The sequence below is a fragment of the Nerophis ophidion genome, linkage group LG28 (assembly GCF_033978795.1).
Source record: "Nerophis ophidion isolate RoL-2023_Sa linkage group LG28, RoL_Noph_v1.0, whole genome shotgun sequence".
NCBI classification, from domain to species: Eukaryota; Metazoa; Chordata; class Actinopteri; order Syngnathiformes; family Syngnathidae; genus Nerophis; species Nerophis ophidion.
Window position 1 is genome coordinate 31189664 of NC_084638.1, and position 13852 is coordinate 31203515.

General features: G+C 38.8%; 1 protein-coding gene across 4 annotated transcripts in view; it reads right to left on the reverse strand.

Annotated features, from left to right (window-relative positions):
- Nucleotides 1-11232, reverse strand: part of LOC133545683 (solute carrier family 22 member 4-like) — a 64336-nt gene extending 53104 nt beyond the window's left edge. Inside the window, exons 1-4 of one of the 4 annotated variants that reach the window (XM_061891490.1) lie at nt 11147-11232; nt 9162-9457; nt 3504-3686; nt 1801-1904 (exon numbers count right to left, since the gene is read on the reverse strand). In XM_061891490.1, the coding sequence (XP_061747474.1) occupies nt 1801-1904; nt 3504-3686; nt 9162-9368 (494 nt within the window). In that variant the 5' untranslated portion in view covers nt 9369-9457; nt 11147-11232. Of the gene's footprint in view, nt 1-1800; nt 1905-3503; nt 3687-9161; nt 9573-11146 lie in introns of those variants that run through there. The other 3 variants (XM_061891491.1, XM_061891489.1, XM_061891492.1) reach the window with 3 other exon arrangements.
- Between the last annotated feature and the right edge of the window lie 2620 nt (nt 11233-13852).

The following is a 13852-nucleotide window of genomic DNA, read 5'->3' on the forward strand; positions in this document are numbered from 1 at the left end:
AACCTTGTTAAATTGTTTAATGCATCCAGCGGGGCATCACAACAAAATTAGGCATAATAATTTGTTCTTTCCACAACTTTATATATCGGTATTGCAGGGTTTCCCACACATTAATTTATTTGTGGCGGCCCGCCACAAATAAATTACAGCCCCCACAAATAAAAAATGAATAAATAAATAAATAAATAAAAAATAAATATATATATTTTTTTGGCTTTTGACTCACTTGATCACTCGTAAAAGCAATGGGACTCTGTCTGTGAATGTTTGTTGTAGTTACATATTATATAAATATGTAATTATATAAATATGTATATAAATATGTACATACAGTGTTGTAATTATATTCCAACTCCGCGTTCTTCTTGGTCATCGCCGCCACTACTAGCCCCCCCACCCCCATCCCCCCGCCGCCCGACCACACCACCACAAATAGATGCCTGACCTGTGGGAAACACTGGTATTGGTTGTTATCGGAATCGGTAATTAATCCATCAATCAATCAATGTTTACTTATATAGCCCTAAATCACTAGTGTCTCAAAGGGCTGCACAAACCACAACACAAACCACTACGACATCTTCGGTATTTATTTTAAGAGTTGGACAATATCGGAGCCATTATCGGACATCTCTAGTACTGGACACATTATTTCCCTTCTCACGACAACAACCTTTCACTCACATTTATGTCAATTTCCCCTTATTTTCTGCTTTTTGGTTTAAGTTGCGTAGTGTTTTGTGTTGTTGTTTCGATACACAAAACGAGTGTGCTTTGACTTAAAATATTAGTGAAGTGAAGTGAAGTGAATTATATTTATATAGCGCTTTTTCTCTAGTGACTCAAAGCGCTTTACATAGTGAAACCCAATATCTAAGTTATATTCAAACCAGTGTGGGTGGCACTGGAAGCAGGTGGGTAAAGTGTCTTGCCCAAGGACACAACGGCAGTGACTCGGATGGCGGAAGCGGGAATCGAACCTGCAACCCTCAAGTTGTTGGCACGGCCACTCTACCAACCGAGCTAAACCGCTCGGTTGGTAGAGATTAGTTGTATTGCCTTAAAGAAAAATTGAGGATTTTTACATTCAACTCAGTATTCTTCTTCCTCCAAACACGACGAGTTGAGTTTATACCAAAAAGTTCTATTTTGGTTTCATCTGACCACATGACATTCTCCCAATCCTCTGCTGTATCATCCATGTATCCATTTTGGTGTAAACTCAACTCGTCGTGTTTGGAGGAAGAAGAATACTGAGTTGCATCCCAGGAACACCACACCTACTGTGAAGCATGGGGGTGGAAACATCATGCTTTGGGGCTGTTTTTCTGCTAAGGGGACAGGACGATTGATCCGTGTTAAGGAAAGAATGAATGGGGCCATGTATCGTGAGATTTTGAGCCAAAACCTCCTTCCATCAGTGAGAGCTTTGAATGGTTGACCAAATACTTATTTTCCACCATAATTTACAAATAAATTCTTTAAAATTCCTGGATTTTTTCTTCACATTCTGTCTCTCACAGTTGAAGTGTACCTATGATGAAAATGACAGACCTCTGTCATCATTTTAAGTGGGAGAACTTGCACAATCGCTGGCTGACTAAATACTCTTTAGCCCCACTGTATTTTAAGGTATTTTTGGGTTCATTGAGGTTACTTGTTTTGGAAAGACTTGTCAAGGCAAATTATCTTGTTCTATTGGCAGATAATTTTGCTTTGTTAAAAAAAAAAAAATACCCCTAATTTTTGTATTTTTCTTGTTTTTGAACACTGACTTTTGACGCACTTTCAGCGACGTACCTGTCTGACAGCACTCCTGAGAAGAAGGATTCAACAAGAACTCCGAGGAAGAAAATAGTGACGGTGAGTGGTTGCCTCCAGCGTTTATTGCACACCAGGTCAAACTGGAAATGCGAGAAATGGGACGGCGGAAAATCAACAGTAAAGCAAGGTCAAACCTCATTTAGGTGCAAATCTGCATCACAAATACTGACATGCATGATGATATAAAGCAGGGGTCACCAACCTGTTTGAAACCAAGAGCTACTTCTTGGGTACTGATTAATGCGAAGGGCTACCAGTTTGATACACACTTAAATAAATTGCCAGAAATAGCCGATTTGCTCAATTTACCTTTAATATATATATATATATATATATATATATATATATATATATATATATATATATATACATATATATATATATATATATATATATATACATATATATAAAAAATGGGTATTTCTGTCTGTCATTCTGTCGTACATTTTTTTTTTCCTTTTACGGAAGATTTTTTGTGGAAGATAAATGATGAAAAAAACACTTAATTGAACGGTTTAAAAGAGGAGAAAACAGGAAAAAATGAAAATTCAATTTTGTAACTTGGTTTATCTTTTATAGGTTGATTGGCAACACTAAATGGTCCCTAGTGTGTGAACGTTGTCCGTCTATCTGTGTTGGCCCTGCGATGAGGTAGCGACTTGTCCAGGGTGTACCCCGCCTTCTGCCCCATTGTAAGTGAGAAAGGCGCCATCGCCCCCGCCACCCTAAAAAGGGAATAAGCGGTAGGAAATGGATGGATGGATGGGTTTATCTTCAATTTCGACTCTTTAAAATTCAAAATTCAACCGAAAAAAAGAGGAAAAAATAGATAACTAATTCGAATCTTTTTGAAAAAATTTAAAAAATAATTTATGGATCATCATTAGTAATTTTTCCTGACGAAGATTAATTTGAGAATTTTGATAACATGTTTTAAGTAGGTTGAAATCCAATCTGCATTTTGTTAAAATATGTAACAAATTGGACCAAGATATATTTCTAACAAAGACAAATTATTTTTCTTCTAGATTTTCCGGAATTTTTTTTTTAAAGAAATTCAAAAGACTTTGAAATAAGATTTACATTTGCTTCTAAAGATTTTCTAGAATTGCCAGAATATTTTTTTTGAATTTTAATCATAAAAAGTTTGAAGAAATATTTCACAATTATTCTTTGCCGAAAAAACAGAAGCTAAAATGAAGAATTAAATTCAAATGTATTTATTATTCTTTACAATAACTACTTGAACATTGATTTAAATTGTCAGGAAAGAAGAGGAAGGATTTTAAAAGGTAAAAAGGTATGTGTTTAAAAATCCTAATATCATTTTTAAGGTTGTATTTTTTCTCTAAAATTGTCTTTCTGAAAGTTATAAGAAGCAAAGTAAAAAAAAAAAAAATGAATTTATTTAAACAAGTGAAGACCAAGTCTTTAAAATATTTTCTTGGATTTTCAAATTCTATTTGAGTTTTGTCTCTCTTAGAATTAAAAATGTCGAGCAAATAAATACAATTTAAAAAAAATAGAGGCAGCTCACTGGTAAGTGCTGCTATTTGAGCTATTTTTAGAACAGGCCAGCGGCCTACTAAATTGGTCCTTACGGGCTACCTGGTGCCCGCGGGCACCGCGTTGGTGACCCCTGCTGTAAATGAACATTAACGAGGACATGAATGAATGACCTCTGACACCGCGGTGGACTGGTAGAGTTGGCGGCTGTAGTTCCAGCCGTCCAGGCAGTCCTCCTGCTCCAGGCTGCTCAGGTTGACATCCCGCCCGGGGACCACGCCCATTTCAGAGAGGTTGCGGACCTTGTCAAGCCTGTACCTGCGGCACTGGCTCCTCGCCAGCTCCCCGTTCACCTCCTAGGAAGTCAAAACACAAGGTACAAATCACAGGGGCGTCAAAGTCAAGTGAATTATCCATGGCCCCCAAGATGATATTTGATTAGTATTAGAACGGGCCCACAGGCCACAGTTTTACATGTATCAATACTCCATCAGTGTCGGCGCTGGGATTTTTCAATATAGGGTCCCAGGGACCTCAACTAAAATGCGATCCCACTTTTCTATATCGTGTATAATGTTACTTAATTCATAAAAAAAAAAAAAAACAAAGAAAACAAATGTTTATGCATACGTGTTTTAGAATGTCAGGTGCGCTTTGCAAAGGCGCCGACGTGCCTGCTTGTGTACAGTTTATTTATTTATGTATTTATCGAGCTCCGATCTACTATTTATTTAAAAAAAAAAAAGTGCACATGTTGTAATTTATTGTTCTGTTAGTGACACAATTGTGATGATTTTTTGCATAATCAGGCAGGTGATTTTTCCGTCCAAAGTCGGAATTCCGTCTTTTTTTGTCTGTATTATTTCTATTATCGACTCATTTTTGCCTTATTAGGGTCCGCCAGGCCCATTGCAAAAGGACTCCATAGGAGTCCTTTTGCAATGGGCCAAAGGACCCTATTCAAACTGTAAGGTTTTATTCTTTTTTTTATTAGGGTCCGCCAGGCCCATTGCAAAAGGACCCTATTGAAACTGTAAGGTTTAATTGGGGTCCTTTGGCCCATTGCAAAAGGACTCCAAAAAGGAGTCCTTTTGCAATGGGCCTGGCGGACCCTATTGAAACTGTAAGGTTTTATTATTATTATTCTTTATTAGGGTCCTTTGGCCCATTGCAAAAGGACTCCTTTGGGAATCCTTTTGCAATGGGCCAAAGGACCCTATTGAAACTGAAAGGTTTTATTCTTTTTTTTATTAGGGTCCGCCAGGCCCATTGCAAAAGGACACCCAAAGGAGTCCTTTTGCAATGGGCCAAAGGACCCTATTGAAACTGAAAGGTTTAATTGGGGTCCTTTGGCCCATTGCAAAAGGACTCCTTTGGGAATCATTTTGCAATGGGCCAAAGGACCCTATTGAAACTGAAAGGTTTTATTCTTTTTTTTATTAGGGTCCGCCAGGCCCATTGCAAAAGGACACCCAAAGGAGTCCTTTTGCAATGGGCCAAAGGACCCTATTGAAACTGAAAGGTTTAATTGGGGTCCTTTGGCCCATTGCAAAAGGACTCCCAAAGGAGTCCTTTTGCAATGGGCCATAGGACCCTATTAAAACTGTAAGGTTTTATTAGGGTCCGCCAGGTTTCAATAGGTTCCGACTCTATTGAAACTGTAAGGTTTTATTATTATTAGGGTCCGCCAGGCCCATTGCAAAAGGACTCCTTTGGGAGTCCTTTTGCAATGGGCCAAGGGACCCTATTGAAACTGTAAGGTTTTATTATTATTATTCTTTATTAGGGTCCTTTGGCCCATTGCAAAAGGACTCCTTTGGGAATCCTTTTGCAATGGGCCAAAGGACCCTATTGAAACTGTAAGGTTTTATTCTTTTTTTATTAGGGTCCGCCAGGCCCATTGCAAAAGGACTCCCAAAGGAGTCCTTTTGCAATGGGCCAAAGGACCCTATTGAAACTGTAAGGTTTTATTATTAGGGCCCACATGGCCCAAAGGAGTCCTTTGGCAATGGGCCAAAGGACCTATTGAATTTGTAAGGTTTTATTGGGGTCCTTTGGCCCATGGCAAAAGGACTCCGGAGTCCTTTTGCCATGGGCCAAAGGACCCTGTTGAAACTGTAAGGTTTTATTATTAGGGCCCGCATGGCCCATTGCCAAAGGATTTCAAAGGAGTCCTTTTGCAATGGGCCAAAGGACCCTATTGAAACTGAAAGGTTTTATTCTTTTTTTTATTAGGGTCCGCCAGGCCCATTGCAAAAGGACACCCAAAGGAGTCCTTTTGCAATGGGCCAAAGGACCCTATTGAAACTGTAAGGTTTAATTGGGGTCCTTTGGCCCATTGCAAAAGGACTCCCAAAGGAGTCCTTTTGCAATGGGCCAAAGGACCCTATTAAAACTGTAAGGTTTTATTAGGGTCCGCCAGGTTTCAATAGGTTCCGACTCTATTGAAACTGTAAGGTTTTATTATTATTAGGGTCCGCCAGGCCCATTGCAAAAGCACTCCTTTGGGAGTCCTTTTGCAATGGGCCAAGGGACCCTATTGAAACTGTAAGGTTTTATTATTATTATTCTTTATTAGGGTCCTTTGGCCCATTGCAAAAGGACTCCTTTGGGAATCCTTTTGCAATGGGCCAAAGGACCCTATTGAAACTGTAAGGTTTTATTCTTTTTTTATTAGGGTCCGCCAGGCCCATTGCAAAAGGACTCCCAAAGGAGTCCTTTTGCAATGGGCCAAAGGACCCTATTGAAACTGTAAGGTTTTATTATTAGGGCCCACATGGCCCAAAGGAGTCCTTTGGCAATGGGCCAAAGGACCTATTGAATTTGTAAGGTTTTATTGGGGTCCTTTGGCCAATGGCAAAAGGACTCCGGAGTCCTTTTGCCATGGGCCAAAGGACCCTGTTGAAACTGTAAGGTTTTATTATTAGGGCCCGCATGGCCCATTGCCAAAGGATTTCAAAGGAGTCCTTTTGCAATGGGCCAAAGGACCCTACTGAAACTGTAAGGTTTTATTCTTTCTTTATTATTATTATTCCGCCGCCTCCTCGAACCGTAATTGACCCCCTGAACATGCTTCAAAACTCACCAAATTTCACACACTCATCAGAACTGGCGAAAATTGCCACCAATTAAAAAAACCAAACCCCAAAAATCAAAAATGCGCTCCAACGCCCCCTAGGAAAAAAAAACAGACTGGTTGTAACTTTCATTAGCAATGTCGTACAGACATGAAACAAAAACCTCCATGTAGGGCTGACTTAGACCCAGATTTCATAATTTTACTTTCTAGGGCAAAAATCAACAAAAATTTAGCAAAAACCCATTCAAAGCAAAATTTTCGCAAAAAATGCTATTTTTGCCTCTTTGCGCTGTAATTTGACCCCCTTAAAATGCTTCAAAACTCACACATCAGGACTGGCTAAAATTGCGATCTAATAAAAAAACCAAACCCTAAAACTGAAAATTGCGCTCTAGCACAATTTTTTGAATAAAACACAGAAAAAACTGTTCCTAGGAAGAAAACACAGAAAAAACTGCTTGTACCTTCCGGTAGGAATGTCGGAGAGACATGAAACAAAAACCTCTGTGTAGGTCTCACTTAGGCCTACATTTCATAGATTGACAACCCCCAACAAAAATCAACAGGTTTGCAACCTCCTTCAAAACAAAAGTTTTGTCCAAACAGTTTTGATTACTGCTCCGGTTTTGATTTTACACGCCTTCAAAGAACCCCTGCGCAAAGTTTCCTAAAATATGTAATTTTTGCCTCTTTGAGCTGTAATTTGACCCCCTTAAAATGCTTCAAAGTACAAGTCAAAGCTCTACTATTCAAAGCGAAAGCCATTTATCAACAACATCCAGAAACGCCGAGCTGTAATTTGACCCCCTTAACATGCTTCAAAACTCACCAAATTTTACACACTCACCAGGACAGGCGAATATTGCCATCTAATAAAAAAAACAAACCCTAACAATCCAAATTGCGGTCTAGCGCCCCCTAGGAAAAAACAGACAAAACTGCTTGTAACTTCTGTTAGGAAAACCTCTATGTAGGTCTGACTAAGACCAGGGCTTGAGAAGCGGGGGCAGCAGCCAAAGCGCACCCGACCTACGCTGCTTGCAGCTTTAATTATTTTTATTTTCCTGTTTTAATGATGTTGGACCTGTGTTATTGTTGTTGTTGTTGGGGACAAGTGTTGTAAATTAGCTTTGGCTACACACACCATGATGCATACAACTTTTTCAGATGTCTATGTTTCTTGTATATGTCCGTATTTCAAATAAACCCTTAATAATAATAATAATAATCTCGGGGGGGAAAAAAAAATTATCTTCCGTTTTTCCGTTTTTTTTTCCGAGCCTAAGTCAAGATTCGTTTACTTGCCATTTCATCTTTTGTAATCGAGACGTAGCTTATACTACTTTGTAGTTGATTGGTCGATATGTTCCTTGTGACCAATCAGGACATCTGTTATGAATGATGACGTCATCACCGCCATTTTCCAAATGTAAACGATGTCTGTTCTCGAGAGAAAGGACGCTTCACGAGTAAAAGAAATGGATAAAAAATATGTCAAAAATAAGTTTCAACGTTACTATTGTTAATATTGTCAAAAAAGGATTTTGAATGTTTGTAAATATTGATGTAAAATAGGGAGGGTTGTTTAATCTCCATTTTGAATGACATACTCAAATGATGAAATAACCCAAATGACAATATTTGGGTGGGTAAATTGTTCCTGTAAATGGCACAAACCCTTCAGATTTTGTCACGTCTCAAACACATTAAGTTTCATTCATAACTGCATTTATGTTATTTTTTGTGGAGCCATATTTCAGTTAAAACTAAGCTGTTTCAAAAGGGTTAAAAACAATAAAAATCCGTTCCCAGTGGCTAGTTGTACTTTTTGAAGTTTTTTTCAAAATTTTACCAGTCCCGGAATATCCTTATAAAAAAGCTTTATATATATAAAATAAATACTTGCATTTATATATATATATATATATATATATATATATATATATATATATTAGTATAGTATATATATAGTAGTATATATATCCATCCATCCATTTCCTACCGCTTATTCCCTTTGGGGTCGCTGGTGCCTATCTCAGCTGCATTCAGTATTTCTAATTATATATATATATATATATATATATATATATATATATATATATATATATATATGGGAAAAAATCACAAGACTACTTCGTCTCTACAGAACTGTTTCATGAGGGGTTCCTTCAATCTATCTCCTGATGATTGAGGGAACCCCTCGTGAAATTCAAAAAATACTTGAATTTGCACTGAAATCAAAGTATTTCTTTTATTTATATATATATATATATATATATATATATATATATATATATATATATATTTTATATATATAAAATAAATACTTGAATTTATATATATATATATATATATATATATAAATACTTGAATTTGCACTGAAATTCAAGTATTTCTAATATATATATATATATATAGTATAGTATATATATTGTAGTATATATATATATCCATCCATCCATCCATCCATTTCCTACCGCTTATTCCCTTTGGGGGCGCGGGGGGCGCTGTTGCCCATCTCAGCTGCATTCAGTATTTCTAATATATATATATATATATATATATATATATATATATATATATATATATATGAATTTGCACTGATATTTAAGTATTTCCCCCCGAATTCGGAGGTCTTAAGGTTGGCAAGTATGATGAGTATGGTCAGTCTAATGTATTGGCCTAAAAGTTCAACAGTTATGACAACTTGAATGAGCCGAGCACTCTGTATTCTTGACAAAATGTGGAGTACCTCCATTGGGATCACAGTTTCCCTCCATTCTTGGCTCAGGTTGACCTCGGGGACCAGGCAGTGGTGCGCGGGCGTGTCCGCCACAAACACCAGGGAGAAGGAGCTGGTTCCATTGGGCAGGATGGTGGAACAAAGCATGAAGAAGACAATCACCTGAAAGCGCCCCCACTCTCCCAGGAAGGCCACACTGGTGTCATAGTCCCTCATGGTGCAACTTGATCCAACCTTCTCAGCTTTTGTCGTTCTCCTTTTTGTCTCCGCATATCACACCTGGTCCTGGTAGCAGCTGGCTCCGCCTTCAGGACATTTTTTTCAAGGAGAAAATCAGGTAAACTCGCTACGCCCCTTACATTGCTTTCTTTTTCGGAGTGTCAGCTGTGTTCCTTTAATTACTACACTTTGGTTTTGTTCTTCTCCTCCTTGCCTGTCTGTTTTGTCCCCGCACTCATGTCTTGTCTCGATTGGTTCTTTTTATGTCCTTTTTGCTCTTTGGACCTTTTAGGAGTTTGCACAACAGCGTTCTACAACTCCGATCACTGAAAAAATGCAATTTAAAAATGCTGAATATGCCAAAAATCCACTCAGCAGGAGAACAACGCTTAAAGTTAATGTAACACAACAGAAGTCAGCCAGGCTACTAGGAAATTACCAGAAAGTTTGCCAGACTCTACCCTTTTCCACTTTTATTAATTATGCATATGTACACACACATATGTGTGTGTGTGTGTGTGTGTGTGTATGTATGTATGTATGTATGTATGTATGTATATATATATATATATATATATAATGTACAGTGGGGCAAAAAAGTATTTAGTCAGGCACCGATTGTGCGAGTTCTCCCACTTAAAATGATGACAGAGGTCTGTAATTTTCATCATAGGTACACTTCAACTGTGAGAGACAGAATGTGAAAAAAAATCCAGGAATTCACATTGTAGGAATTTTAAAGAATTTATTTGTAAATTATGGTGGAAAATAAGTATTTGGTCAACCATTCAAAGCTCTCACTGATGGAAGGAGGTTTTGGCTCAAAATGTCACAATTCATTCTTTCCTTAACACGGATCAATCGTCCTGTCCCCTTAGCAGAAAAACAGCCCCAAAGCATGTTGTTTCCACCACCATGCTTCACAGTAGGAATGGTGTTCTTGGGATGCAACTCAGTATTCTTCTTCCTCCAAACGCGACAAGTTGAGTTTATACCAAAAAGTTCTATTTTGGTTTCATCTGACCACATGACATTCTCCCAATCCTCTGCTGTATCATCCATGTATCCTTTTTGGTATAAACTCAACTCGTCGTGTTTGGAGGAAGAAGAATACTGAGTTGCATCCCAAGAACACCACACCTACTGTGAAGCATGGGGGTGGAAACATCATGCTTTGGGGTTGTTTTTCTGCTAAGGGGACAGGACGATTGATCCGTGTTAAGGAAAGAATGAATGGGGCCATGTATCGTGAGATTTGGAGCCAAAACCTCCTTCCATCAGTGAGAGCTTTGAATGGTTGACCAAATAGTTATTTTTCACCATAATTTACAAATAAATTCTTTAAAATTCCTACAATGTGAATTCCTGGATTTTTTTCCCACATTCTGTCTCTCACAGTTGAAGTGTACCTATGATGAAAATTACAAACCTCTGTCATCATTTTAAGTGGGAGAACTTGCACAATCGGTGCCTGACTGAACACTTTTTTGCCCCACTGTTTGAATAAATATATATATATATATATATGTATACATATATATATATATATATATATATATATATATATATATATATGTATACACATACATTTACACATATATGCATATAATATATATTTACATATTTTATTTACATACATATACAGTACAGGCCAAAAGTTTGGACACACCTTCTCATTCAATGCGTTTTCTTTATTTTCCTGGCTATTTATATTGTAGATTGTCACTGAAGGCATCAGAACAATGATTAAACACCATGTGGAGTTATGTACTTACCAAAAATGGTGAAATAACTGTCTACATGTTATATTTTGGTTTGCACACTCTTGGCATGCTCTCCATGAGCTTCGAGCACACCTGTGATGTGAAAACCATTTCAGGTGACTGCCTCTTAAAGCTCATGAAGAGAATGCCAAGAGTGTGCAAAGCAGTAACCAGGGCCAAGGGAGGCTATGTTGAAGAAACGAGAATATAAAACATGTTTTCAGTTATTTCCCTTTTATTTTGTGTTAAGTACATAACGCCACATGTGTTCATTCATAGTTTGGATGCCTTCAGTGACAATCTACAATGTAAATAGTCAATGAAAAAAAAGAAAAACACATTGAATGAGGAGGTGTGTCCAAACTTTTGGACACACCTGTAATCATGGCAGCCACCTGTTCCCAATTAGCCTGTTCACCTGTGGGCTGTTCCATATAATATGCATTCCGCAACTTTCTCAGTTTTCTTTGCCACGTGTGCCAGCTTTTTGTAAACATGTTGCAAGCATCAAATTCCAGACGAGCTAATATTTGTAAAAAAATAAAATAAAGGGGGCATATATAGCAATATAGCTCGGTTGGAAGAGTGGCTGTGCCAGCAACTTGAGGGTTGCAGGTTCAATTCCCGCTTCTGCCATCCTAGTCACTGCTGTTGTGTCCTTGGGCAAGACACTTTACCCACCTGCTCCCAGTGCCACCCACACTGGTTTAAAAATGTAACTTAGATATTGGGTTTCACTATGTAAAGCGCTTTGAGTCACTTGAGAAAAGCGCTATACAAATGTAATTCACTTCAATGTTTTCCAGATCGAACGTTAAGTATCTAGTCTTCAATTGAACATAGGTTGAAGAGGATTTGTAAATCATTGTATTCTGTTTTTATTTACGATTTACACAACGTCCCAACTTCACTGGTTTTGGGGTTTGTTTTTCTTTCAGGCTGCTGAACCCAGAATTTCCACTGGATGGCGACAAACGCACCCAGTAGCAGTCCACTGGCCACAATGCAAATAAGACATACAAGTAATACAATCGTGTCACTTTAACTTTTAGACAACTTATTTACTCATAGCTACTGCTTTCTGACACGTATGAAGGCTATTCGGTTCTCAACCTCGCCCGAACGGGAGTTTAGAAACCCAAGCTCAGAGCAGTGCGCCACTTTTCCCCCCATCGGTCGCTGAGGGAAAATGAATCGCTGTTTAGTTCATTATGACACCTGCTGAATGAAGGAAGCATCCTTAAAAGCCTACTGAAAGCCACTACTACTGACCACGCAGTCTGATAGTTTATATATCAATGATGAAATATTAACATTACAACACATGCCGGTTTAGTTTACTAAATTACAATTTTAAATTTCCCGCGAAGTATCCTGTTGAAAACGTCGCGGAATGATGACGCGTGTTCTTCCAGCACCAATCACGGCTAAAAGTAGTCTGTTTTTATCGCATAATTACACAGGATTCTGGACATCTGAGTTGCTGAATCTTTTGCAATTTCTTCAATTGATAATGGAGACGTCAAAGAAGAAAGATTGCAGCTGCCTTTAGCAACACGGACACAGCCGGTGTTTCCTTGTTTACATTCCTGAAGGTAAAGCTTTACTATGGAACAGAGTGGTCAAGCGAACATGGTTACTGACCGCAAGTCAACCAGCAGGTTCCGGTGAGAAAATTGTGGTAATAAGTCGGCTCTTGCGTCCTCCTGCAGCTGCGGAGACTCTTACCTCCTCCCACGGGAGACACTGGCGGTCTCCACACCCCTCCGACTTTCAGGTATGACTATATAATCTCACTAAAACCTCCGACGCGTGTTCTTCCAGCACCAATCACGGCTAAAAGTAGTCTGTTTTTATCGCATAATTACACAGGATTCTGGACATCTGAGTTGCTGAATCTTTTGCAATTTCTTCAATTAATGATGGAGACGTCAAAGAAGAAAGATTGCAGCTGCCTTTAGCAACACGGACACAGCCGGTGTTTCCTTGTTTACATTCCTGAAGGTAAAGCTTTACTATGGAACAGAGTGGTCAAGCGAACATGGTTACTGACCGCAAGTCAACCAGCAGGTTCCGGTGAGAAAATTGTGGTAATAAGTCGGCTCTTGCGTCCTCCTGCAGCTGCGGAGACTCTTACCTCCTCCCACGGGAGACACTGGCGGTCACCACACCCCTCCGACTTTCAGGTATGACTATATAATCTCACTAAAACCTCCGACGCGTGTTCTTCCAGCACCAATCACGGCTAAAAGTAGTCTGTTTTTATCGCATAATTACACAGGATTCTGGACATCTGAGGTGCTGAATCTTTTGCAATTTCTTCAATTAATAATGGAGACGTCAAAGAAGAAAGATTGCAGCTGCCTTTAGCAACACGGACACAGCCGGTGTTTCCTTGTTTACATTCCTGAAGGTAAAGCTTTACTATGGAACAGAGTGGTCAAGCGAACATGGTTACTGACCGCAAGTCAACCAGCAGGTTCCGGTGAGAAAATTGTGGTAATAAGTCGGCTCTTGCGTCCTCCTGCAGCTGCGGAGACTCTTACCTCCTCCCACGGGAGACACTGGCGGTCTCCACACCCCTCCGACTTTCAGGTATGACTATATAATCTCACTAAAACCTCCGACGCGTGTTCTTCCAGCACCAATCACGGCTAAAAGTAGTCTGTTTTTATCGCATAATTACACAGGATTCTGGACATCTGAGTTGCTGAATCT